At 41.3% G+C, this 27,617-nt stretch overlaps 1 protein-coding gene across 2 annotated transcripts in view; it reads left to right on the top strand.

Moving 5' to 3' along the window:
* The window catches only part of tsnare1 (t-SNARE domain containing 1), a 188,632-nt gene that overhangs the window by 71,741 nt on the left and 89,274 nt on the right, over positions 1-27,617 (top strand). The window contains exons 5-8 of one of the 2 annotated variants that reach the window (XM_022750926.1): positions 15,752-15,842; positions 15,949-16,023; positions 16,239-16,295; positions 20,315-20,470. In XM_022750926.1, coding sequence (XP_022606647.1) covers positions 15,752-15,842; positions 15,949-16,023; positions 16,239-16,295; positions 20,315-20,470 — 379 coding nt within the window. Of the gene's footprint in view, positions 1-15,751; positions 15,843-15,948; positions 16,024-16,238; positions 16,296-20,311; positions 20,471-27,617 lie in introns of both variants that reach the window. The other variant, XM_022750919.1, reaches the window with a different exon arrangement.

Below are 27,617 nucleotides of genomic sequence, written 5' to 3'. Positions count from 1 at the left end.
TAAAGTGTAGCTGTTGTGGTTCACTCCGTACAAACTCACAACAGTCTGTAATTCTGAAGAGGCAGATTTGGAGGTGGTGGAACATCATGGAAGGACAGGTCTCTCTTTGCTGTTGCTGGTTGTTGGGAGAACAATGGACTTCCAGCTCGAACCTTGCCAAGGACAGAGTCAACCAGAGGAATTTCCCAGCTGATGCTAATGCTGCAGGTCATTGGCACCTCACCTGCAGAGAAATCCTTATTGACCTCTGCCACCTGAATGACGGAAAGATCAGGCAAATCCCCACTGAGGACTTTGAAGAGTGTGCTCCTGTGTGGGGCATAACATTTATAAGTGGCATACAGCAACACATATTTTCATTCAAACATTCATGTAGCATATTATAATAAACATACAATATTACTATTACTATTTTTACCTTACACTTTCTGTTGCTCTACACTTTGGTTTAGCAGACAGCACAGTCATTTTATTTACAGGGCCTGGCTTTATACCCTTTCAAGTTAGGCAGGATATAGTTTAAAAAATATTGCCAAGAGGTGTTTAAATTACTATATGTAAAATGCAACATGGATAAAATGCCCTTTCTTCTTGACTAGCCAAAGTTCTGGACTTGTGCCATTGCTGTTCTCCCTCGGTACAGCTTAGCACAGGGTGGACTGCTAGCACCTTGGAGTAATGTGCTGACTGGAATAGAGCCACGCAGTGGTTACATAGAACTGCTCCAGCTACACGTGCAGCTGTGATGCATCAGCTCCACAGGACTGGAGTCTTTTAGCACCGCCTGCAAAAACAAAAAATAATTGCAAATACGTATTTATCTTGATTGATTTATTGTTTAATCATTCCCTTAAGGATGCAATCTTGGTTTTTAAATATTGTTTATTTCTAATTATATTCTATAATCACATACCAAATGTTATGTGCTTATATGTTCTATAATATATCAGTAGTACAGAAGAGTGGAGCGGGCCCGTCTTTATGGGTTAGGGTTGAATTCAAACTAGACTCTACTCGTACGTCAGATTGGTTGGGGTTTTTGGCACTGGTTTCTTAACAGTTGCAAAACCCTGGCTCAGGCTTCTAGGGCTATATGTACGTCCCTCTTTTGTTCTGACTTCAGTTTAACGCCTGTTATGATTTTTACTGTCTTTTATTAATTGATGACCGACCTATTTATTAATATAGATTTATTATAGATTCCTTTATTCCACTAAACTCCTTGGCGTATCTCATTTTATTTATTCTATTGTATTTTACTCTCATTCTATTTATTACTTACTTATTTTTTATGCCTTCATATCACTGTATGTTTTTAGTATGTGTGTAAGGCAAGCAGTTCAAACAAATTGCCCCTGGTGGAATTAGTAAAGTTGTCTGAATCTGAATCCCTACAATTGAGTGAAACTATTAACACTACATGCTATGAAAAAAAAACCTAATTAGATATTTAAATGTTATTTCCATATAGTGATTTGATAATAATTTAACAAGTTTGTGTAGTGACAGGTTAAACAAACTGTGATCATAATACTAATTACTGAGATCTAGAGGTGTTGGTAGGTGTGGTAATAAACTAGCTGAAGGCTAGCTCTTCAGCTGCTCTCAGACTTTATGCTAATCTAGGCTAAACTCGCTTGTATTGTAAATACTTTGTTATTTAACGTGTGTTTGTCTTGTGTGCAGTTTTAATCTCACTTTACCTTACATGCCTGTCTTACCTTATTTCACGTAACCTTATTTTACCTTACTTTACCTTACCTTACTCCATGTTACCCTACTTTACCTCACTTTACCTGACTTTATGTTACCTTACCTCATTTTACGTTACCATACCTTATTTTACATTACCTTACCTTACGTTACCTGACTTTACGTCACCTTACCTTACTTTACATGACTTTACATTACCTTACTTTATATATTACGTTACCTTACGTTATGTTACCTTGTTACCTTACCTTACGTTACCTTACTTTACATGACCTTACCCTACTTTAAGTCACCTTACCTTACTTTACCTTAACTTAACTTAACTTTATGTTACCTTACCAACTCAAGCTCTATACTTGAAGAACATACATAAAACTGAGATTGATCTTCTTTTTAAACACATTTCCCTAAAGTCTTTCTAAAGAGTTTCCATAACTCAAGTATTCTAATATATTCATCAAATTATTTTGTAACTTACCTGACTTAGTTAAGGCACGGTTATAATAAACATGAAACTTGTAAGTGAGCCTGTTTTTTTTTTTTTTTGAGAAATAATCAGAGCAGTTGTTCACTTAGATAATCATGTCAGATTATCATTGAATGAAATCATGTAAATACTGAATGAAACCTGTAATCATCAATGCACAGGTACCATCTTGCGTTTTTAATGCCATGGCAACCTGTTGCAGTAGCTCCCATTAACATAGTTGTGTTTTCTACTTCTTCTGCTTCTTTAATTCTTTACCTTTAAACACTCTTAATTGACTTGCCTTTTGTGCCCTACTATGGATTTTGTCTGGCTGAAAGCTGAAAGGACTTGGTTTTGGTTTTCCTTGGCAGCTTGGTAGCCATACCAACGGGAAATGGAGGTATTGTTTTCCTTTGCAGTCAGCTGATCGTGGTCTCCAAACCCACTCTGTTGGGAATGAGGCCACAAATTCCTGAGGTTGCAGGGCTGGTAACAAGTGGTGAGTAAGGAGAAAGTATAAACGCTTTCTTTATTTTGTCGTTAAGGAAAGGTTATGTGAGGTCCCTGGTGAAATGGACAAGCTTGGTGTGCTGACTAAGACTCAAGGGGAATATCAAGGAAGCAGTATTATGTGCTTTACTGGGACATGGCTGCAGGATCATATTCCAGACTCACAACTCCAACGGGCCAACAGAGACTGCAGGCAGAGCAGTATGAAGAGAGGAGGAGGGATTGCAGCGCTTGTGAACAACAGATCCTCTAATCCCGGACATGTTACTGTGAAGTAGTATCTTTCTATCCCGGTCATTGGACTACTAGCTGTGAGTCTGCATCCATATTATCTGCGGAGGGAGTTCACATGTGCCATTGTTGTTGCTGTTTACATCCAGGCCTCAGCTGCTGCTAACGTAGTGTGTGATGTCATAGCGTTTCACCTCTCATCCAAGAGGCGTCTTCAGTCCATTCAATAGTTACATGGACCTGTCTCATCCTCTCATTCAATAGCTGATTCTGCACCTTTTCAATGATCATTTCAGCTCTGTGGCCTTTCAGACTTGGGCGGTTTGCTATGAGACTTTGAACCATAGGTGGTTTCTGTAGTCCAATTTCAATTTTGCTTGCTGTAGTTTTATACTGTACTCCCATACTATTCTGAAGATGTCTACATCAACATGCGTGGTAAGAGATCTGGGAAGATTCTCATTCATTCAGGTCATGGTCATCTAAGAAGAGTTGAGTTGAAAGTAGCTGGACATTGTTGGTGTTCATTGGCTATCATAAATTAAGAAAATATTAATGTTAATATTATTAATATTAATTAATCATTTTAAAATTAATTAAAGTCCTCGGGGACACCAGCCTAAAAAGGAAAGAATAGCCAATAATAATTCAGTCTCAAATTATTACTATTAATCTGGTACTCTTATAAATAATTAGCTTAATATCTATAACTAAATTACAATATCAACAGTAAGTTAAAGTTGAAGGATAGGCGATCTACTGAGTAGAGGTTGGCAATACTCACACTGACATCAGCTCCATGACAGACTGCGGAATGGAGTACATAGACTTCCATAGCAGTCATCCTCAGTGCTGCTCCAGCTCTCTGCAGTGAAAGAACTATTTCTTGTGTGTGTATGTTTAAAACAAATGTCTAGGTGAGATAGTTACTTCAGTGTGAATCGGTTTTACAAAACTTTTAGCACACACACACACACACACACGTCTAAAGTAAAACCCTACTGCGGATACATCTTACCAGCCTGGGACAGGTAAACAAGGTGTACGGGGCCTGTGTGTGGTGGTGCTGAAAAATATAAAGGCAAATCTCCCTCAAAAACCCCCAACATATTATTTACTCCAGTAGAGCGTTGTTTTGTGATAACTGCTCTGTGCTTTGGCACACTGGCTTTGAAATGAAAACATGACTGAAGTGTATCTTCCCTCTTTAATTTGAGGGTGTTTACATCCACAAACAAACAGAGACTGTAGCTTTAGGTTTTACTTGTAGTTAAGATCATCTTTAGTCATTGTTTCTAATATTTGGGGCCAAATCTCTTCACACACTGACTGTCTGAAGTCTATGATCCACAGTGATACATTATATATACGTACATCTATCTCCCCTGGTGATGTTTGGCCAGCTAGGCCCCAACTGCAAACTGAGCTTTGACCTTCAGACTTATTTTCAGTGAGTGACTCACCTGCTCAGCTGGACTGGGCTGGTGACTGACTGCTAGTCAAGAACATCCCACTGCTTGTCAATAAAAACTCTGGCTTCATTAGCTGTATGTAAAACTGTCATCTTCCTGCACTGTGTCCTAAAATGAGCAGAATATGTAAAGCAGGCTGCAGTTGCATCACTGTTCTCCCAGCGTGAACATGAATACAAATAAACAGCTTTAAAATCAGTCAGCGTTTCATTTTAAATCAAATATGTTAGACTCCAGAGCCAAGTGATTAAAATGGGTCACTATCTCTAGGCTACCCAGTTGCAGTCATGAGCAGCATCTGAAGTCCTTGTTGTTGACATCGACCTTCAACATGGGTGAGTTTATCATCGGCTTAACCATGGATGACCCACAACTATCAAACAGAGGCTCAGGACATTTCTTTAGTCTAAATACTCACACACATAACTCTAGTAATATACACAAAGAGCTGAACAGAATTAAAACACATGTCGAAATGAACCTGGCTAATACAGGTGTGATTTTAATGACTAGATTTAACCAACATTTTCCATAAATTTAAACATAACACACAGCCTTATATTAGGGAAACTCCACTGACAATAAACAAGAAGCGTTATGATGCAGCTGTCGTTAGCCAACTACAACAATTAGTTAGCTATAAGTTAGAGCGGCTGTAACCAAAAAGCCATCTAGCTAACAGTTAGCTCCACTTTTGAAGGCACAGGAAAACTGTTCAAATGCGCTTTGGCTGGACAGGCACAGTCTTTAAAATCATACACACACATAGCTAGCTAAAAGTTCAAGTCACCAGAAGGACTTTCTGTGTAGTAGTGACTCTGTGGAACTCAGCATACATCCTCTGCTTCATTTCAACATACAGTAGTTTCATCTCCAAAAATACAGCTTAGTGGAATGTAGATTATATTAGTCTTGGGTGATATCCCAAAATTAATATCTTATTAAATTAATACAATCCAATCCAAATATCACAATATCCAATATTACCGGTGAGAATGGGTTATAATATAATTATATTATTGTAAAACAAACAAACAAAAAAAAAACACCTAAAACATTTCAATGTACAGTCAGCAAAACAGCGAAATGAGGGTCGGACTCGACAGCAGGCCAGCAAAAAATTAAAATAAAATTTTCAATTCTCAATATTATGAAAACTATCGCAATGTTGTGATATTCCATGTTATTGAATATCGGTCAAAGCCTAGATTCTATCTTTATTTTTTCACAGTTATGTGATTGTGAAAGTGGTCCAGGTAAAACCAACAAATAGACATTTTCCAACATACGAAGATGAATCTTGCATCTCGCCGTCACTTGATTCCCTTCTGATTATGCATTGAAAACACACATGCGCCTTGATGACGTAAGGTTTCATTGAATATTCTCATTTGATTTCATTCTGTATATTCAGTTGCAGAATTAGTAAATGGTGTGACATACTGCAAATACACCACAACAGTTAAGGCAATCCCTAGAAAGCTGTGAAATTAACATCCATCACAAACTCAGGCGGGAACATGCAGGAAACAGGTAGAAATGTCACTGGCCTTCTATTCAGACTCAGATTATGACTGTGTGGATGCACCTCTCCACCTCGTACCTCCTCCACTCTTACACAACAAGCCGGCATTGCTCTGCCTCTCAAACCCACGTTAATGCACCGCTCTCATACGACCATGTGTACGTGTGAACCAACAGTAGGTGTATGTTCTGTTGGAGATACACATTTAAATGTCAGATGGACTGTGAAACTGCAGCTCTGTGTGTGTGTGTGTATATGTGTGTGTGTGTGTGTGTGTGTGTGAGTGAGTGAGTGAGTGAGTGTGTTCATGTGGGTATAATTTTATAGTGTTGGCGATGGGGAGAATTGAACTCTCCTGTCGTTCTCACTGGAAGTCTCTTTAGATAAGCACCTGAAATACATCTCTATAAATGTAAATGTAAAATGTCAAGTGTGTTTTGGGAAGAGTTGCTGTGCAAACGTGTGTTTAGTGTGTCTGGTATTTTGAAACTTTTTTCGTGCCGTTAAAGGAACCCTGTTGGAGTTGTAAACGAGTGAGGCTCACAGTGTTTCTCACCCTAATGTAATAACGCCTGACAAACATGTTGAACATGTTTCCTTCTTCAAAAAACCTTTGAAAAGCTTTTCTTCCAACCTGTGCAGTTATGTTCATGCTTGACCTTTAGGAACAATACAATACAGTAAGCTTGAAGATTCATTTATCCAGAGTTTTAAACTGCACCACACAGTCTATATGCAGTGAAGTATGGACCGTCAATCTCATGACAACATGTGATGAGCAATACCACTTATTTCCTTTAAGATTCAACACCAAACCCAGGCTGGTCTCACTGATACCGATACAATACCAATACTTTGTATAAAATACACTAAGAAGAGAGGAATCAACAGAAAACTGAAATAAAAAATGCCAGTGATGAAATAAATAAATAATCATAATAAATGAGTCAATACCTACATTTTGAAATAATATGCAAAATCAGATGAGACTGTATCAGTGAACATCACTGGTTGCTCAAAGTCAGGATTGTTGCCTGTGTGTTATTTGAAATGTTTTGTGTCGTAATATAATATATATTACATGAATAATATATATATATATAATAATTCATTGAGGTGATTTCAGGGACACAAATTTCACTCCAAGAGGAATTAAAAGTTGTGGCATTGATCTCTATATAGCTATTTATTGTAGCATTTATATATTTATTTCATCACCTACTTCATAACTATATTAATTTAAGTAGCTGGCATCTTTATTTATATCAATTTGAATGAAACAGCTTTCTGTGGTTTTTACAATGTGAGGATCTCCAGTGTTAAAATACACATTTACTTCAAATTATTGAGTTTAGATATTGATCTTTTAAAATGAGAATTGATCCTAGAACAGAAACGTTTGGGATTGCAAGTATTGATATTTCAGTATTGATCTGCTCGCCACGTATGACAACAACTTTAGTATATTGGGGGAGATGTTATCCCCTGTCTGTGTACAGAGATGAGTCTCTAGTGCCATCGGTGAACGTTCACCTTGATCTCTCTCAAACTGTCCACTGACTCCTGGAGGATGACCTATGACCTTAGATAAGAACCCTAGTCAAGCGTCAAATGGTTTGAAAAGAAAATGTAGGAAACATGATGGAAATAGAACATTTGTCTTTGTTTCATTTGAGGTTTGTTTCTTTGTCTGCAGCTGTTTTACATCTGTCTGGTGAAATGGAAGGATCACTGGGGTCACATTCTCCCAGTCCTGTGCTTTCATCAACACAGAAACTTTTACACCTCAGTCAACTGTAAACATCTTTTTGAAATATTTCCACTTCTTTCTCCAAATTTCCAGCACTTCCACTCGGACTGTTCCACACACACAGTGTCTTTTGTCCAAATGAGAAATGTAAACAGGTGGACGGCCTTATATTAAAGGTACATTTTCTTATAACCTTACAGAAGACACAGTAATTTAAGTGAGACTGAAAGGAGAGCTTGGACATAAATCATCATTTTGAATCATCACTGACAGGTGTAGTGTTGCGTACCTTACACATCTATCAGAGGCAAATCAGTGCATCATGGGATTTTCAGCAAAAACCTTCTTTCCTTCCATTGTGGGAGTTTCGGACGATGCTATAGTGTTTATGTTTCTTACCACGAATCCAGACGCTCAAAAATAATGTGGAAAGTACATGAGGTATACTAGGGAGTACCCCCCCACCCTTTCCCCCTGCATGTTGTTCAGCTGTTCATCTTCCTCCTCTAACAATCACTGAGCATTCAGTAATCATTATACATTCAAATATAGTCTGTAACCATTCATTAAAATGAAAGATTTTTAATGATGTTTGTAACTTAAAGAGAAATAGATTTACACACTTTAATGTTCTGAAAAGACCTTTTTCTTCTTCTGTACATCTTTTACTGTTGTCTATTCACCATCTGTCTGAAACACTCTATACCCTCTGAAGCTGACCAATGAGAGCCCAGTGTGCTCTCATCGGCAACTGCCATGGTAACGATACGATACGATACGGGGGGGGGGGGGGGGGGGGGGCTGCAAATCAAGATGCTGGACGGTCTGCAAAGACTTGGAATGATATTATTCATCACTTGGAATATTTTAATGGAAACCCTGTTGATGGTGGGATTGATTGTTGACTGTGTGGACACTTCTGGACTAAAGGAATATAAATAATGGCGGAACAGACAGACGGTGGACAGGTGGGGGAGTCACCTGCTGATTTACGATGTCGGTAAATCTGAATGAATTTAACGTTAGTGGGCGTAGCTACTGAAAAATTAACTCAGTGGTTAAACTGTAGATAATTTATCCGAGCTAACAAGGTACAACATGTCAACACTGACAAACATTTAAGCATTTATATCTTTGCTGCTGCTTCTTACTAACATGATCAGGTCATGGTCAAGTGGTTAATGTCACAAATCCACTATAACAATGCAGACCCACAGCCTGAGTGTGAAGTGTGAATTACATTAAGTGTGAATTACAGCAATAACCGTTGTGAAAATGAAGCGTCTATCTGTGTGCGGGTTCTGAAGCAGTCCTCGATGTGCAGGCTCACACTGTAATGTTTGGAGCAGTGGAGAAAGTGGAAAAATAAAGCAGATTTCCACAGGCAGTTTAGAACATGTTATCTTTTCGCCATGGCTACAAAACTAAAATAAACTCTTCATTATAAGTTGTTGTGTGGGGGCATGCCAAGCTTCAAGGGGGTGTCCAGCTTGCAGGTGGACAGTACAAAGAGAAGTATTGATGTCAGTAGGACCAGGAAGTAATGTCTGGACCCCCAACGAGGCGTTTTATACAAAGGAGAAAATTGGGTTTTTACCCTGAGAGAGTTTCTCCCCCTTTGGTGTAGATTATGATCCTTGTGACTCTGGAGACCAATTACGTGCTCACAAACCTATATAACTCACTATAAGTAAGGAAAAACTCGGAAAAGCATAATAGGTCCCCTTTAAGACCAAATGGCTTCACCACCCGTCACCAAGGTCATGAGTTACGTGTTGTCCAATCTTTAGAGAGGTGTTCATGCAACTTTATAGATACAATAATCATATAAAAATATACAATAAATGAATTTCTTTTTTTTTTTTACTGTGCCTGTTCCTGGTTGGAAGCTTAGTTTCAGTTAAAAGCATGAAAATAAGAAGTGTGGAGTTTTCAGGAGCTGCATTGATCCTCTCCACGAACGGTAGAATTCCCTCTCTGACGTCAGAGCTGAGGCGGCGGTGTCTGACAATTGTTGTAACTTTCCAAAACTGACAATACAACATTCACAGCCACTCGCTCACATGCTGCAATTGGCTGGAACGTTTCATGTCAATAGCCAAGTGCAACACAACGAATGGCTTCCAGGAGAATGTCTCAAAATGTCTGCCAGTATCCCCGTGTTTAAAGAAGACGAGGTAACAGCCTCGTATATGGCAGAGCAGAATCGTGCTAAATGTGTTAGAAGGATATTACAGTCAGCGTGCGGTAAATTTGGAATGAGTTACACTGTTCGCGTTAAGGCTGTATCTGACTCGGTCCAATCAATTTTGGCCGTTCAGTACGAAGATTCGACCACTCGTAAAGTTGGCGTCTCCGCACTGCGGCGTGTCTTTCCTGCCAGGCTGCTGACAGCTTTGTCAGCCGCTATTAACGCGGTATAACACCGATGGTTTCCATTTTAGCTGTGCTGAACTTGAGGCAAACCCCTGACACTGGAGATGAGAGCATCAGAACAGCCAATAGAAATGAGCCATTTGGCATCAAATCATTTTGGAAGAAGAGCCGATAGGAAAAGTCCATCACTCTGCCAGATGACCAACTGTGTCCAGCTTTTCACTTTACCTTTCTGTGCGACCAATAGGAAAAACTATGAGCACAATCGCCTTTAAACACATCGTACGAATTTGACTGATCCCCACACAACCCGACCAACACACTGTCGAGCAGTCTGTCTATGAAACACACAGAGATGAAAGTAACATCAACCCCCAGTAATAACCCAACACAGTGTTGGCTGCAGAGATCAAGAAGTGTAAGTGGTGCTAAAACACATCTGAGAGCTGAGCCTGTGTGGACACTGACAGAGGGCCGAGGCAGCTGATAGTCATCACATATTACAGGTGTATTTAGGACTTGAGTCAGTGCTGAGTTTTACAAATGTTCTGCATTGTCATGTGAGCCAGTGAGAGGTCAGCAGTGTGTGTGAAGCAGCTTCGCTTTGGTGTTTAATCCTTATCAGAGCCCAGTATAAGCTCTGCTCTCTCTTGTAAAGTCCTGAAACTATGATTGCAGTCAGAGAATAGTCCACCCCCCCCCCACCATGCCACCCCCCACCACCACCGTCACTGTGTCTCCCTCGCACCACACTCCCTCCATGCTTCACACCTCCCCTTGCAGCCAGCTGCTCCCAGACTCCTCCAGTCCTCCTCCACCAGGGCCAGGAGAAACACACAACAGAGGTGACTGATTGAAATTCACAGTGTGAGCAATTCCAATCTTTTGCATGCTGTTTCTGGCCGCCTGGCTCTCGAGCTTGTTGTGGGAGAGGAGTGTGAGTAGCAGATGTATCACTGTGCAGTGATATTGCAGAGGTCCACTCAGAGGTCCTCGGTAGTGGGCGAGCTCTGATTGTTTGGTAACAGCGTGTCAGTGGTGGGCGGAGCTTCCACTGACTCACGGATGATCCATCAGAGCTCATCAGCTCAGATTGCATTTTTCATTCATTTCAAAAGAGACAAACATGAAACAATGCCCATAGGATATTTTATTATTAGCAATAATCTTCAATAAAAATATGGAGTTATTTTGTGCCATTCATGCAAGTACTCATGTGAGTCAGTCAGAGAAGGACTCTGATGCTCATGCAGGATAGACAGTGAACTTTAATAACTAAAGGGACAGTATCACTGTCCTGATTTCTTAACATGAGGAAACGCAGCTTCCTTGTGTTTTTGAACGAGGCCAGTCCAGTGACACATCTGAGGTGAAAACAGCTGAATCTGGCTTTTGGCAGGATGCAGTACAACCTCCTCCAGTAAACCTCCAGAGGCCAGTAGATTCATGCCTGGCAGATTATTTTCTAACTTTAACACTGTATTTCTGCTGTTTATGTTGTGATGATTGTCACGTAAGATGAAATTATTACCACAAAGACACCGTTCCAGAGTTATAAGATCCCGTCTTGTGGTGTTATTTACTGTTGTGCTCTGTTGTAGCAGCACAATGGGAAGGTGCTATTCCACTACTTACTTACTTATTACTTGGTTTTACTTGGAGACAGTGAAGCGCCAAGACACCTACATACTTTTAACAACACAACAAAATAAATAAACAATTTCTTACAAAAATAGACATGCATACCTTCTCAGGAGAAAGGCCGGTCACAGAGGAAGTACAGCTCGCATGAGTGCAGCAAGTACAACTTTTTCAAAATAAACCTATAACGGCACTTCCTGCTACACTGTTTATGAAACAGTGAGCAACCCTACATAAAATACTATTTACTCTCATACCTATTATTTTATGAACACAATAAAACATTTTTATGAACATAAAAATACTTAGAAAAATTATCCCGGAAATAGTGTCATCCCAACTACAGTCCAACTACATATACACTACAAATAGGGGGAAAGGGATAACATTACGGAAGCCCTGAAACGCAAGTGAGTTTTTTTTTTTTTTTCATCTGTGAACAAAAAATTCTGTTTTCACAGATGGAAATCTAGCAAACTCCACTTACAGAAAAATCACTTGCCTCTCAGGGCTTCCGTATGAGACAGCAAGATAGCAAACTAGCAAAAAAATATATACGGTGCAGGATATAAACAAGCCCAGGTCTAAACCTCGTACATGTCTGGACCTCTGGTCAAATCTTGATTTTATAACTTTTATAACCAAACACAGAGAGACAAAGACTGAGCTGTGAGTTCAGCTGGATTTACTGTAACATGATCATTCAGAGAGAAAGTTAGAAGAGACAGACTGTCTTTCTTTTTTTAAGTTATTTTTTACAGGCTTTTGCCTTTATTAGAGTCATAGAGAGAGAGAGAGAGAGAGAGAGAGGGAGGATGACACGCTGCAAAGGGATATGGGCCGGACTCAAACCTGTCTAAATGTCACATGCTTCACCAGGTGAATCACCAGGTGAATCACCGGACAGACTATCTTTCTTATTTAGTCTCACACACAGAGCACAGCCTCCATCTGGGTCCACTATAGTTTAGTCTTTATTTACTTTAACTCTTTATGTCTAACTCCCTCTGTTTGATATGTAGAGTTGGTCATAGTCGTTAGTACGAAGCCTCGTTGGTGATGACTTCTCTCTCTCTCTCCCTCTCTCCCGCTCTCTCAGCTCGGTGTGTCTTATGTTTAGTTATTCCTCTGCCTCATTTAGTAATAATGATACATGGAATCAAAGTAGTTTATTTGCTGTAATGGAGGCGAGGCTCAGTGTATTGGAAGCACTCCTCCTCTCAGTCTCACTCTCAGTCAGTCAGTCAGTCAGTCAGAGACAGGCCCTGCTTTTGCGGTCCAGCCAAAAAATCAGATCAGGAAATGGTGAAACAGGAACTGACAAACACTCAGGTTTCTTGGGTAAGAAAACTGTTAATGACAACACCACAGGGAACCTCTGAGTTGTTAACTTGAGTTGATATAGTTCATAACAACAGGCCAATGGGAGTTTTCCTCAGCCTGTGAAAAAAACTGCAGAAAAAAATAACCCTTAATGATCTCATAGTGATGTCATCATGATTGTCTCAGCTTGTTTAGGCTTTGAAAATCTGTGTTGCAAAGGTGAGGTATGGACTTTGAGAAATGTGGGCATTTACCAGGCAGGGAGGCTATGATGAAAAATGCTGTTGAGTTGCATCATGGGAAGTGTTTTGGAGCTCAACCCACACAAGGGAGTAAAATTCTGGACATCTCAGTCAGATTTTGACCCCTTCATATCAGTCTCCCAACTTCCCCAATTTCTAAAAGTGTGATATTGAATCAGTGGAGCGCTCTGTAAGTTGTTTGCAACAGTCAGCAGTGATTGGAGAGAGGGAGTCTGTCGCTGGCGAGGGATCCATTAAAAGGTGTTCCTAAAATGAACCTCTCCACGTCTCACATGGTGCATCACAGCTGCACATTCATACTGAGGTTTATTTGTCATCCCTCCAGATCCCTAATGCAGGGTGCCAGCCATACAGTCTGTGCCCTGCTGTGTAATTTTGGTGGGTAACATGATGGAGCATTAGCTGGCTGTGATTTCAAAATAATCCTTCACATGTCTGTTGCTGCTTTGCAGCTAAACGATGACGCATCAGCCTGAGGTTTAGCACTTGTTAATCTCTCTGTTGTGGGTATGTTTATGTGCGAGTCTGCAGCCGAACTCTGGCTCAGGCTTAGGATACATTCCTAATCATGGAGCACACACACTCTAATGGCTGATCAATAGTCCAGCATGTACGGTGCTTAGTCCCAAACAAGTTAGCCCTGTAAGAACAATGGAACTTTTTTTAAATGTATTATACACCACTACTACACAATGAACCGTCTTCAGAATATTCAGTTTGTGTTATCATAACTGAGCTCAAGCATATACACAGATTTACTATCTACTTACAGCTGCAGTGTACAGTGACAGCATCCTGGCCATTTAAAGCCTTAAATCCTGATTAGAGTAACAGTGTAAAACTTTTCCACGTAGAAGAAGTTGTTTCTGTCTGTTATGACTTTGGTCAGGGAGGAGAGACTGGCTGCAGTCCAATTTAATTATTTCCTTACGATTAAACTTTTATTTCTAGCAGCAAAATTAACTTCTACTCCGTCTACTTCCCTGACTCTTCAACTCTCTTTAACCCCGCTCTGCACACGTTTGATGGCCGATGCTTTTCAGGTATTTTTCCCACCTTGACACTTTTGGATTTTTCTCACAACAGATACAGAGTTATGCCAACGTGATCCTTCTCTCCCCAGTGCACTGCGGTCCAGCTGCTGCCTCCCTGCCTCCAGTCACACGCAGATCAATATTTGAGGAGGGTGTGGAGCAGCAGATATGTGTGTTTGTGTAGCTGTCTGTCTCTGTGGGGCAGCCCGTTATAATGTCAAGTCTAGAGGATGGGAGTTGGCCTTCGGGGGTACTGAGGCAGGCTGGGGGGGTGGTTCTTCCTGTGCTGTGAGCACAGGATGACCTGACAGCATAGATATTTGATAACAGTCTTAACCCACAGCTGTAGTGGATGTGCGGGAGAGTTATGAATACAGCTGCACCTCCGACCTTTCACCCTCAGTGGAGCTTCTCTGGAACAACATGAAGGAACAGAGAGGATGCGTCATGTAACACTGTTCATTCTCTACCAGACAGCTGTTAATACACAGTCACTCTGCAGGTCAAATGCAATCTCAACCATACATGCCTGAGCGCAGCCTGGCTCACAGGGTCCTGCATGGCTCACCATGATGTATTGTACTCTATTTATTTTATTTTGAAAAACAGCCTCTCCCCTGTTTCACAGTTGGCAGTTAGTCATTTCCTGTTTCTAGAATACCTGACAGTGAGGAGGGGTGTGAATGATCTTTATAAAGGTGGTGTTAAAACATCAACTACCCAGCACCATAACTAAGTATACATGCTGGGGCTTACTCATAATGTAACATGATGCTGTGGCTGCATTGCATTCAACAGACGTTGTAAACATCTGTCAGATTTTTACTACAACTTTTATGGATAGTTCTTGTCGATCGGTACTTAAACGGTTCTCTCTTATCAGTACTTTTTGTTATTTGGTAAGAGAAAACGAAATAAAGAACAGAATTAACATTGCTTTATTTTCTCAAATGTACTCAATTAACATTCTTAAGTAGAAAACTTAACAACATTGTTGAGTGACCTGAACCTGAAACTGAATTTCAGAAGTTCAGATGACGCTCTTTCAATTTCAGATTGAATTTAAGAACACACCAGAGCAATCAGCTGACTAACGGTTACTTTTCAACACTAACCCATGTTCGTATGATTTAGCTCTCTCTGTGTTAGTTGACACGGTTGGTTCCTTAGGTTTGTGACGTATGAAACCCTGGCTGTCTGAATCACTGGTTCACTGCAGTTCAACGTGGAAACACTCAGTCACGGTGCTGATGATTATTTCACTCATCAAATGTCTGTATTATACACAAACATCATATGGACGTCAACAAATTTAAACACAGGGCTTTCATTGGAGGGGGTCTTTAATGTATTGACTTTGTGAGTGTCATGTCATTTGAATTCTCATAATTCAGTAACTGCTCTCTCTCTGTGTTTGTGTCTTTCGTCCTATCTTTTTCTCCAGACACTCCACACAGCAGCAAACCAACAAAGTCATCACCAGCACAAGCCAACTCATCAAACAGCTCTCTGATATAATCAGCGGCTCTTCACGGGTATTTTATGCTCCTGCTCCTCCCTCATCCATTGTCATTTTGAAGAATAAACAGTGGATTAAACAACATTTGAGCTAATTAAAGCTAATCTTGTTTTGTTGCACAGCAAGACCGTCTGCGCCTGACCAGACTAAAGACTGAACTCTCAGAGTCTGTGCAGCGCTATGGGGATCTGCAGAAGGTATATAACACATTCAATCGATCTCATAAATGCATCACTATGGTTACTGAATTCTGTCCAATAAATCACAGATAGATGGAGCTGACTGAAAACTGTACACATCTATATTTGCCTACATGTTGCGCATAAAGGCAAAAAGAATGAAAAAGTCTGAGCTCTTTAAGGTGGAGAAATGAATCTTCTTGACCCCGTCTCTTCATTTGTTCCTCTTTCAGAAAATTGCAGAGCGCTCCAGGGCCTTGCTCCCTCCAGCACAGACAGACAAGAAGAAGGTGAGCTGATATAGAGGGTGAAAATCAGCCCTTTGTTTCAGTGTCATTCATAAAAGAGCAGGATGATGAGATGGCATTTCTCTGCTCGATTGCATCCTCACAAGGGCTCCTTTGAAGCTCTGTCTAGCCTCTTTCACTCTATTATATTACAATGGACTCCATTCATCACATCCAACTCTTATATGCTGAAATGTCTCTCTTTTTTTTTAATCTAAATCTAAATCAGTTACTAGAAAAAGTTTATTTTCACTGTGTCGCCCCGTGACAAAGGCTGTAATCAGTAATTGTGTTTAACAAATGAAAGTCAATCCTTGTTACAGACGGAGTGGATGTGAATGAATGAACTTTGGAGTGAATCTTTGATTAGAAAAACCAGATAATGAGAAATGAAACTTATTGATCTGGGTTTGTATATGAGGTGATTGCAGCAGTGGAAGTAATAAAATAGAATATATGAAGTCAGATTGTACTGGCGGACTGTACACTGACTGTATGTGGACCTGCTGTAGGTACAGTACAGTATATGACTGTACATCCACAGGATTCCAAATACAATTATAGCCACAGGTGGCAATTCACAGGTTGTAACCCCTTTGCGCTCAACAGAGAGAAGCAGCCGACGTTTAGCTGATTATGCAAATGATTGAAAATTCCATCACAGTAGGCTTTTAGTAAAGCATATTGACTTGTGGCTGTGAGTTAAATTTGGAGTCAACAGGACTCACGGTGTGGCAGAGCCAGCCTTTCAAACTTTTTGTCCATTAATTTTTAGCTCCATCCTTAGGCCGACTGAGATTGTATTTTTTATGAAGCATTAAGATGGCAGATATTGACATATTTTGTTGATGTCTGCCATGTTTTTACACATCTTGCTGTATACCAAATTTGGTGTCGCAAAATCTCAAAAACCCATAAAGTTCTATTCATTTCACTGTTTTTCAAATTATGCAAATGATCAAAACATTTTTCTAGATGGACTTTAATGGTCCATGAGGTTTTTTTTGTAGAGCACAAACATCAAATCAATCAGGCCAATGGTGTGAGGGGCGTGGCCTGATTTGAGCCTCAATTACAGCCACACCGTCTGGTCGACTGGGCTCATACTTCTTGGAAAGCTGGTGCATAACTTTACCCCTCGGGTTAGAATCAGCAGAGATATGTCAGTGTCAGAGGGTGTGTACAGTGATATCATCAAAAGGCAAGATGCTCAGTGTAGTGACAGAAAACATATCCAGTGCATATCTAACCCTAACCCAAAGTGTTATAGGTTTTCTGCTCAGCATCAAGGATTGACCACAATGTTCAGCAGCTGTGGTGGTAACACTGTTGCAGTGTGCAAATGACACATGCATTTATTTGGCTAACACTAAATAAGCTTGTCACAGATGTTTATTTCAGTGCGTCGAGCTCCCTGTGCCACTGTAATGTCCTGTAACTGTCCAACAAATCCCAACAGCTTCTTCCAATTCACTTACATTTAATCCCTGCAGGTGTCTTGGGCAGATCAGATAGATAAATAAGTCCAAATGCAATCGAGGAGCATTTACAGTGAGACTGATTGAAATCTCTGGGGATTACCCTAGAATTAGCCCTTATCCTGTCACGTTTAAAGTGGCTGATTTCAGCACATACTGATGTGCTAAAGGCTGAACATGCTGGTTTGGTGTTGTGACTCCTGATCAGGTTTATGACTGGATGATCTCAGTGGGTGAGAGAGCGGGAGGGAGGGCCTTTCAGAAGGATACAACTGTTACTTCATAAATGTCATTCATGTCTGTGTTGTTTAATTGTTACGTAGCTGCTAAACTGGTAATGTTGTACCTGTACGGTGGCCCTGAAAGCTCAACACACTGTGAGAGACAAATTTGAAAATAGACAAAAACACAAGCAAGTGAATAAAACATCTTCTCTTTGACAGCTCATGCACAGCGTTTAAAAAAAAACAAAAAAAAACACTGATTGTGTTTGTACTATTTCCCAGCAATTTGTTATTTTTACGCTTTGGTTTTTGTAGTGATGAAAAAGATGAGATAAATCTATAGAGCTTAATTAGTGAGCTTAGGTGCTTAGGTAGAGGTGTCCAGCCTTTGTGCTGAGCTCACTCCGGCTGCTGGTGGTAACTTCATGTTTAGTCTCAGCCAGAAAGCAAATAAGAGGATTTCCCAGAATTGGACAGTAAATGAATCAAGTTTTATCACCTGGAAAGCCTCTTTTCCACAGGTCCAAAAAATAGCTAAGACCCACAAACATCAGGCTTTTGTCGACAATGGAGAAGGGAACAATCAGCGTTCACACCTGGGTCACGTGACTCTGCAGTAGTCACAGCCGCTGTAGACACACCTGTCACCTGTGCAGCACGGTGCTGTTAAACCAGAAACACCGCAGCTACACTGCACTCCAGGAAGAAAGAGAATAAAGGAATAAAGTCAATATTTCACTTTTTCTTATGTCGGGGTCACTCTAGGAAAAACTGATCAAATTTCAAGTTGAAAAAAAGATCATTTAGGTAGTAAACACAGTGGCGGGTCGTTTTTGACCTGGAGACAACACACGGGTTAAGGCTTTATGTCCCTTTGTAGACGTATCAAGGTCTTCCATATGAGCTGAAGGGTACATTATATAACTGTCCATGCACAGGAGCAAGTCTGTCAGCTAGTACAAACTTCTCTGTAGATGAGGCGGCAGGCTTTTTCAGTTCATGGAGAGCAAATGAGAGAGGCCGCCCGACTTTTGAAAAATATCATACATTTGCATTTAGCAGATCGTTGCAGATGTTATTGATTGTTTCCCGCCCACATCTTTAACTCTACATCATCAGGAAACTCTGGAAACTGTGTGCACTTTCTCTCAGCCTGCCAACCCGATCGTCCTGAGGGTCGTCCTCGTCCGTGTGATGTGCTAGCGTGTTGCGGTGGGCACGTATGTGGAGGAGTGAGCACGATGTTGCGGAGTTTGCTGAGGAGCGGTGAGTCACATCGTGGCCAGTAGACAGAGCGCCGTGACTCAGCCCTGGGATGGTCCCTGTGCCGTGACCCACACCGGCCCCTCCACCATGAATTAGCTGTGCAGTCAGCCGCACGAAGGTGGAACACATTAGCAATGCAAAAAAGTCAGCCAGGCCTCTCTCTGACTACATGTCTCTGCCTTTTCTTCTGCTTCTGTTTGTGTGTGTGTGTGTGTGTGTGTGTGTGTGTGTGTGTATGCGTGTATGCGCGTGTGTGTGTGCAGACTGGTCAGGTCTTCATGAATTAGCAGCCTCAGTCTCATGCACTGTTCAGGTTGCAGTAACTGGTGACACCAAGTGGACATTCAGCTCCAGAAGCTAATCACACAATCTAATCAGTGCATGAATAAAATCTGGTAATGACTGATTGAAGTGGCCATATTGTTTTTGGGTTGTCCGTCCATCCGTCCGTCTGTCCATACGTCCGTCCCATTCTCATGGACACGATATCTCTGGAACGCTTTGAAGGGACTTCTTCAAGTTTGGTTAAAAACATTCACCTGGACTCAAGGACGAACTGATTAGACTTTGGTGCTCTAAGGTCAAAGGTCAAAGGTCAGTGTGACCTCACAAAACATTTTTAGGCATTACTCAAGACTTCACAGCAATTATGATGGTTCACATTTTCTCTGACTCTGGATAAACAGGGATGTAACCTGGATCTAGTCTGAGTGGAGGAGGAAGGGATTCTAGTTTCATTAAGGAACGTTTAGGTTCAACATTTCAGATTTCACTTGGCAAAATGAGATTCAGTGCAAGTGAAAACTGTGAGTAACCGTTCATACAGTCAGTGGAATATAATTATATATACACAGCATTATCTGTAACACATTTATTGCAACATTTCCAGTTCCACTAGAGGTTTTCACATGTCCACTCGGTTCCTAACGAGGCCGGGTCCACGTCACCGCTCCAGTTACTGCTGTATCTGCTAGCATTTCTGCTACTGATCTAATCTAATGTGTTTGTGTGTGTGTGTGTGTGTATGTGCGTGTGTGTGTTCGTGATCCAGCAGAATGTCCAGACCCCATCCAGCGAGCCGATGGAGGAGGGTCCGCTGTTCGGAGAAGCTGCAGGCTCAGAGGGAAGAGCTCAGGCTTTCTTGTCTGAGATCAGTGAGGAGGACGTGGAGGTGCTTCGTCAAAGAGAGGAGGCTCTGCTGCAGATCGAAGTGAGAACACTGACATCACATGAATTCATCACACACAGATCACACAGTCGTCCGGTACAATAGAACAACTGCAGTGTTTCCGCAGCAGCAGCTGAAGATTAGAAACCTCGCTTCAGGGTATCTTGTCTGTAACTGCTCCATACACAAAATGCTTGACTACAAAAGGCCTCACAGTCACTGCAGGTTGTGCTTGATTTATGTCATAATAATCGCGGATGAGAGACAATGGGCCCCGGAGCACCGACGTATTAATGTCCCCTGTTAGCATGTTGTAGCAGCGCTCCATATTTCATTCATTTCAGCATCATTTTGCACGTTGACTGTAACTGCTGTCGGTGGACAAAATGCTCCTTAACTTTGTGTCTTGTTTATGCTGAAGATAAAGAGACGTTATCTAGCTTTATTTAAATAAATCCACACTGTGCACACGTTTTATGTGGGAGAAAAAAGTGACTCAGGTCAAACAAAGTATGGACCTATAGATGACCTACGTCATCAGGATATCACTACTTCTGACTGAAGCTTCTGACTTTAAACAAGACATGATGAGGAAGAAATCTGGTCATATCCTATATCTTCATGCCTCGGCGCTGGCAGCAGCCATGTTGTTTTCGGGTTGTCCGTCCCATCTCATTCTCATGGACGTGATACCTCAGTAACACCTTGACAGATCCTCTTCAAATTTGGGACAAACCTGGAGTCAAGAATGAACTGATTAGATTTAGGTGGTGAAAGGTCAAAGGTCAAGGTCAGTGTGACCGATTAAAACACACTAGACATAACTCAAGACAAAATTTCACACAAATGGTTAATATTCAGGATAAACAGGGAGGTGACCTGGAACTAGTCTCAGTGGAGGAGGAGGTGATTCTAGTTCTTATTTTACAGTGGCAAGAAAAAGTAAGTGAACCCTTTGGAACAATGTATAGATTTGCCTTAAAATCTGCTCAGATCTTCATCTACGTTACATTCATGAACAAACACAATCTATTCTGACCAATAACACACAGATCATTGTTTTTTTTTTTCTTTTTCAAACTGAATCCAAACTTTTAAAAACACACCAGTGAAGCACTCTGTGGCAGTGGGTGACATGTTCCTTCATTACCATGAACACACACACTGCAGTTTATTTTGATTTAGTCCCATATCCACCATCCTGCTGGTCCAGAGTCCGCTGCCAAAAACCACCCAACACACACACACACACAACTTTCTCCTTGTGGAGTCACGTTTGTTAAGAACTACAGTGATCAGCTGTTTTAGGAGATTATTCATCCTTTTTTCAAACTTGAAACTATATGGATTTTAGTTGCCATGGCAGTGCGTGCAGACACAGCGGTCTCTCATGGAGCAAATATTTCAGCACTTTTGTCATTTTAAAAACGGAGCAGCTTTTATCCTGTGAAACTCAGCTACAGCCACCATGAACTGAACTGAAACCCGGCTACACGGCGACAGTCAGGACACGACCGTGTGGAGCTGGACGGGCTAACACACTACTAAACCCACAGGGAGTCACTGCTGTCTGGTGGGACGTGTGGTGGTGGACTGTGTGTTTATATCCACAAAGAGAGGTAAACAAAAGCTGCGGTTGCATCAAAGACTCAAAGACTCTTCTCAGCTGGTGGAGTTTGCAGCAGTCTGCCCGCAAGAGCCCATCAGCATCGTCGGATCTACTAACAGCACCGCGACAGAACCTTTCATCCTCACTGAGACTCAGAGCCTCCTCACCTCTGATTGGCTCATCGACCTGAGCCAATCTAAAGCTCCAGAGAGAAGCCTGAGAGGGGAGATGTAAAACTACACTGAGATGCTTTTTTTTTTATATCTTCTTGTGGATCAACACTTCAAATAAAACACAGAAGAAGAGGAAAATATGGAGCTTACCTCTTTACAATCGGACTCCCCTTATAGAGGATTAATGAATGGTTTATAACTAGTTTATTAATTAGCTTGTGAGCGAGTCATTTACAAGCTGTTATAACACATTAGGTAAAAAGGGCAACAGTGACCTGTTACTTGCCGAATAGTGAGCCCACATTAATCTGTACTGTTCAGCCTCATATCTCATTAGTTGCTGAGCTTTCTTTGTTTTCTCCATCATCAGCATTTGTAGCTGCTGCTTCATCACGTTTGTTAAGTTACTAGTAGTTAACCACCATCAGCATCTTAGACAGACATGCTCTCAGCAGCCATCCTCATTATAATCACAGGAGATTAACATGGAGATGCTTTTTGCTGCTTGGTCTCTTCTTTACGACTTTAGCATTCCAGCTAGAACACAGGTGGGAACCTTCCTTTACCTGGTGAACTGTTCACCCATTCTTTGTCCCTGTTCACATCTCTGTGATTCTCCCTCCATCATCTTCATGTTTCTTCATCTCACTTTACAAACATTTATAAACACATCATCGTTTATTAATGAGTTAATATAAAGCTCCTTCTACCAGTTGTAAATGGTAGTAACTCATTAGTCAGATTAATGAGTAGTAAGCATTAACTTAAATCTTGCCAAATAGTGAGCCTGCATCAATGTATGAAAACGGTGTTATAACTTGTTTAAAATTGTTTATTTTATGATTCATGAAGTGTTAACGACTGAATGAATAACCTGATTATAAACCATTTATAAATCATTTATGATGGTAGTCTTATTGTGAAGTGATGCCAAAGTTTTACAAATTCTGTAGGAACCAATGTGCTGAGAGCTGAGAGCCACAGACAGCGTCAGGGAATCAGAAAATATTAGACAAACGGACACATTGTTGGTTTCGGTCTTTTCATTCCCTCCTTTTGAAACTAGGAAAACTACTCCTGAACTCCTTATCCTTTAATAACAGTCTGTTCACACAAAGACGGCGTGTTGGGGCCTCCCGATTCTTCCGGGCCCAGGAGCCAGACAACATTATTCCTTGTGTTGCATTTAGCATAAAATGTTGTCCCTCTGCTGATTTAATATTTCACACATGTCCCAGAAGCCAAATATTTGCCACTCGTGCTTTCCTCTCCCCACCCATGTGTTCCCTGCCAGCCTCCGCAATCCAAACCAGCAACATTGTGATTGTAAGCCTGTTTACTCATATTCTCTCGGGGCCACATTTACTAAGCCGCGAGCACCTCGTGTCAGATGAGAAATGAAAACCTGCATTTTCATGTGCATAAATCTGTCCCATAGCCCAACACACCGCGAATAAAAGGCCCCGGCCATTACCTTTAAAGTCAGGTATCTCAGATAGAAAACCTGAATTTACACACTCCAAAACATAAAAAAAAAAGAAAAGAAAAACAAACTATTTTTTTTTTCAACAAATATCGCCTCCCAGGAGACCAACACATGCCAAGTTAGTAACTAGAAACTCAGACAAGCTCTGTCTTCTTCTGCCACCTCTGAAAGCTTATTAGTATTTTGTCACAGTACCCCCATGCTGCTGCAGGATATTGAATGCTACCCAATTACTAAGGTGCTTATATAGACTTGTTTGTTCCTTTACCTGGGCAAAGTGTGTTTGGAATCTGAATATTTCCAGACTTAACTTTCTAAACTGGCGTGAACGAGCAGGTCATTATGTGAAACGCTGTCAAATCCTTTCAAAAATATCTCTAATGTGATCCAGATGAGAGAAGTTTCTTTCTGATTATGGGACCGCACCGAGTCGTGTTCCGACGTAAATTGCTGTGATGGAACTGCTGCTTGAAATATTTTTACTTTTCATTCAGTTTCTGTCCACAGACCTGTGACAATATGAACTCTCTTTTACCTCCGTTTTTTGTCTCCACCAACACTGGAGAAACATGTCTGACTCTCGAGCTGCTGAAAGCTTCACTGTGTTCACCAGTTACTCCCCGACTGTGTGTGTCTGCCACATCCAGTCCTCCAGCCTGAACAGCCATACAGGTTGTTTGCTCCAACCCTGTGATACCACCCATACAAGTGTGTCCTGAAGTACGACCCCTACCGCTGCAGGCGTACTGGACCTTGATTGTCATGGTTACAATAATAAACACACAGAGTGTACCAGCAGTGGTGTACCGGACCTTTGTCACCCTGGTTACAATAATAAACAGGCCATGACATAACCATGGCTTGGTTAGGTTTAGGAAAAGACGGTGATTTGCATTAAAATATGTACTTCCTTGAGATTAGACAATCGTTGTTGTCATGGTTGCAATACTAACAACGGGGTTAAGGTTGTCAAACAGTCATGGATAATAGAAACAACATAAACTGCTGCTTTAACATGGGAATTGAACAACGGTGAAATTCCTGTTTTGTTGACCCATCCATCCACCGCAACCTCCTCCGAACACATGACTTTTCCCTTTGCTCCTGTCATCATTACTACGACCACTAGATGTTGACTAGCAACAAAACCTAACTATGGGTCATAGTAACCTGCTGCACAGACGACCTGTGGGCTTGTTCTGAGCAGTTACTGAACATTTAGTTTTTAGTTTTGTTTTTATTAATGAAAGATTTCTTGCCCACCTCCGTTTCCTCATTATCATCTTCGTCACCACACTTTTTATCGCATTATTATTGTATTCAACAACATAGTGTTATTGCGTTATTAACATTCAAACTACAGCCTTAACTGAAGTGTTTTTGTTGACTTAACCTAACCACACCAACACTCTGGATGTGAACTCTGGTCCTGGAGGCCTGAACAGATGTGCCCACCATCCACCCATCCAGACCGGCTCCCTGCGACTCGTGGGTGGCACATTAATATGGAACCACCCACACTGGAAAAAAGCTTTGCCAGGAAACACAATCCCGGCCACCGGTCTCACTACAAAATATAAATGGGAAACAAGTTTGTGTTAGTAAATGACATTTCTAGAAGACGGGGTAATGAGGGGACCAGATGTGGTTGTCAATACAGTGTGACTGAAGTCTGTACTTAAAATAGTCACGTTTCACTGGGTAGTTGTTTGACCCTGAGAAACACCATTGTGCTGTTGCTGAAGTGAGGATAATTTGTACTTTAGTGTAACTGTATTTTTTGATCAATCCATCCTCTCCTTTGTCTCAACAACATCCCAGATGTCTGAGGTTTGTTGAAAGTACCTCTCCACGTCTGACATATTGTAAAACTTCATCAGCTGTCTCCGAAGCATATGGCTGAATCAGAGCAGATAGAAGCGCGACACATGGTGCCGCAGTCTGCTTTTAAAATGACAAGCCTATACGTGCCGGTCCAGCTCCGGACTGCGGTCCGCCATCCAGCAGTTTGAAGACTAATGATAATGTTTTAGGAGCACTTTGCAGCATAATGAAGATGTATCTCTGTGCCCGGGTGGAGCAGTCTGAACTTCATCAATGTTTCAAATCAGTTAATCCCACCACGGGAGCCGTGCTGAATAGGAGCAAAAAAAAAAAAAAAAAAAAAAGGAAGAGCATCAATCTCTCCCTGCAGAGCGACACACAGTGAAAGAGCCGCGGCACAAATGACAGCTTCATTTCAGCGCAGGCGCCGAGCGGGGCCAGTCAGATGATTGGTGTTCAGACAGGGTCGTCTGGCCTGCGCCTTAGTCATAGCAGCAGAGATAAATGTCATAGTCGGTGCTCAGGCAGGTGCTGAGGGGCTTTGACGTTGTTCCTTTTGGGAGAGTGATAGTATCTGACAGTACGCTTCTTCACCTCCATACCACACTCCGCCTCCGCACATGCCATCCAAACACCCCCTCCGCCTCATCCCTTCATACCACTAAATCAGCTGTGTTTGCTGTGAATCCAAACACACCACACTTCCCCTCACTACTCCTCCCAGAGGACCAAGAGAGCCTTCAGTCTGTCATCGTTATCAGCCCCCCCCACACACACACACACACACACACACACACACACACACACAGCTTTGCTGTGGTTCTGAGGTTAATTCTTCCTTCCGTGGTGACTGGATGTATGTGTGAACTCTGCTGAGGCTCCCTGGCTGAGGTGGGAAATCATAGTGCACTGACTGTAAGCAGAGTGCAGTTTAAGTATATATATATATATACTGTATATGTGTGTGTGTGTGTGGGTGTGTGTATGTGTAATTTCAGGAGGCAGGGCTGGTGGATAACTGAGTTAGCTTATTGCTCATTTTCTCAGTTCTCTGATACCTACAGTTGATCGATGATTTGTTGTCAGAGCGACAATCATGATCTTAGATCTACAGAATGAAAGTGTGTTCATGATCCTAGTTAGCTGGATCACAGCCTGGTCAGCCTAGACCTTTAAAGGTAAACAGCACACTGCAGATACTAATGACTTATTCCTTTAGAGGAACTCATTCAAATTCAAACATGGTGATATAATTATGATTTTAGACGAGACCTTGTGGATCACTGAGAATTCAAAGATGTTGGTAAAATTATCACAATAAAGAGTTAAAAAGCTAAACAAGATAAAAAGGCCATACAATTAAATCAAATCATCTACACTGATGTCTTTTTCTGTTCATTCAGGCTCTGGTCCAGAGCTCTTCATGTTTCACTGATACTTACACTGATTCACTGATGTCTCTTTACACCTGGGTGAAAATAGTCACACAGCAGCTAATAGGAGATTTACACCCGTATGGAGCACCCAGTGGCTCCCTAAACGCCTTGTTTTTTGCACCGTTAAAATCGGCGGACAGGACGTGTAGTTTTACCGTTCAATAAGCGCCATATGCCGGGATGTGTTGTAAACGTGCACATAGGGAGGAGGTTGTGGGGGATGAATTAGTCAAGCATAGACTTCTCCCTGGGAGCCTGAGGTTTGATTCCTGTGGGAAATAAAAAAAAATGATACATGTTTTTCTGTTTAAACTTATCTTATTGTTTTTTTTTCCTACTTTTATTTTATTGTCAGTCGCAGTTTGGTTAGGCTTCTGCAACAAATCCTACTTAGGTCAGGTTGAGGAAAAGATCACTGGGATAAAACAGACCCTTTCACAACCTAAACCCAAGAATTTCTGCCAGAGCTTCATGTGTCTCATTGAAGGAGCCCGGGTGTAAATAGCCACATTGCCAATCCCCCCCCTGGATGCAAATAGCATCAGACACCTGGGTGCAAATAGAGTCTGCCTAAATTCTGTTTGTTAGACCACTGGAGCAATGACAGACCTACAGCTGTATGTGTAGAAATAACAACAATATGCTTTATGAGAGATTCTGG

Source organism: Seriola dumerili, unplaced genomic scaffold (genome assembly GCF_002260705.1).
Source record: "Seriola dumerili isolate Sdu_G_001 unplaced genomic scaffold, Sdu_1.0 BDQW01000016.1, whole genome shotgun sequence".
In the NCBI taxonomy this organism is placed as follows: Eukaryota; Metazoa; Chordata; class Actinopteri; order Carangiformes; family Carangidae; genus Seriola; species Seriola dumerili.
Note: the sequence above shows the minus strand (reverse complement) of the source record. Positions and strands in the feature narration are given on the sequence as shown.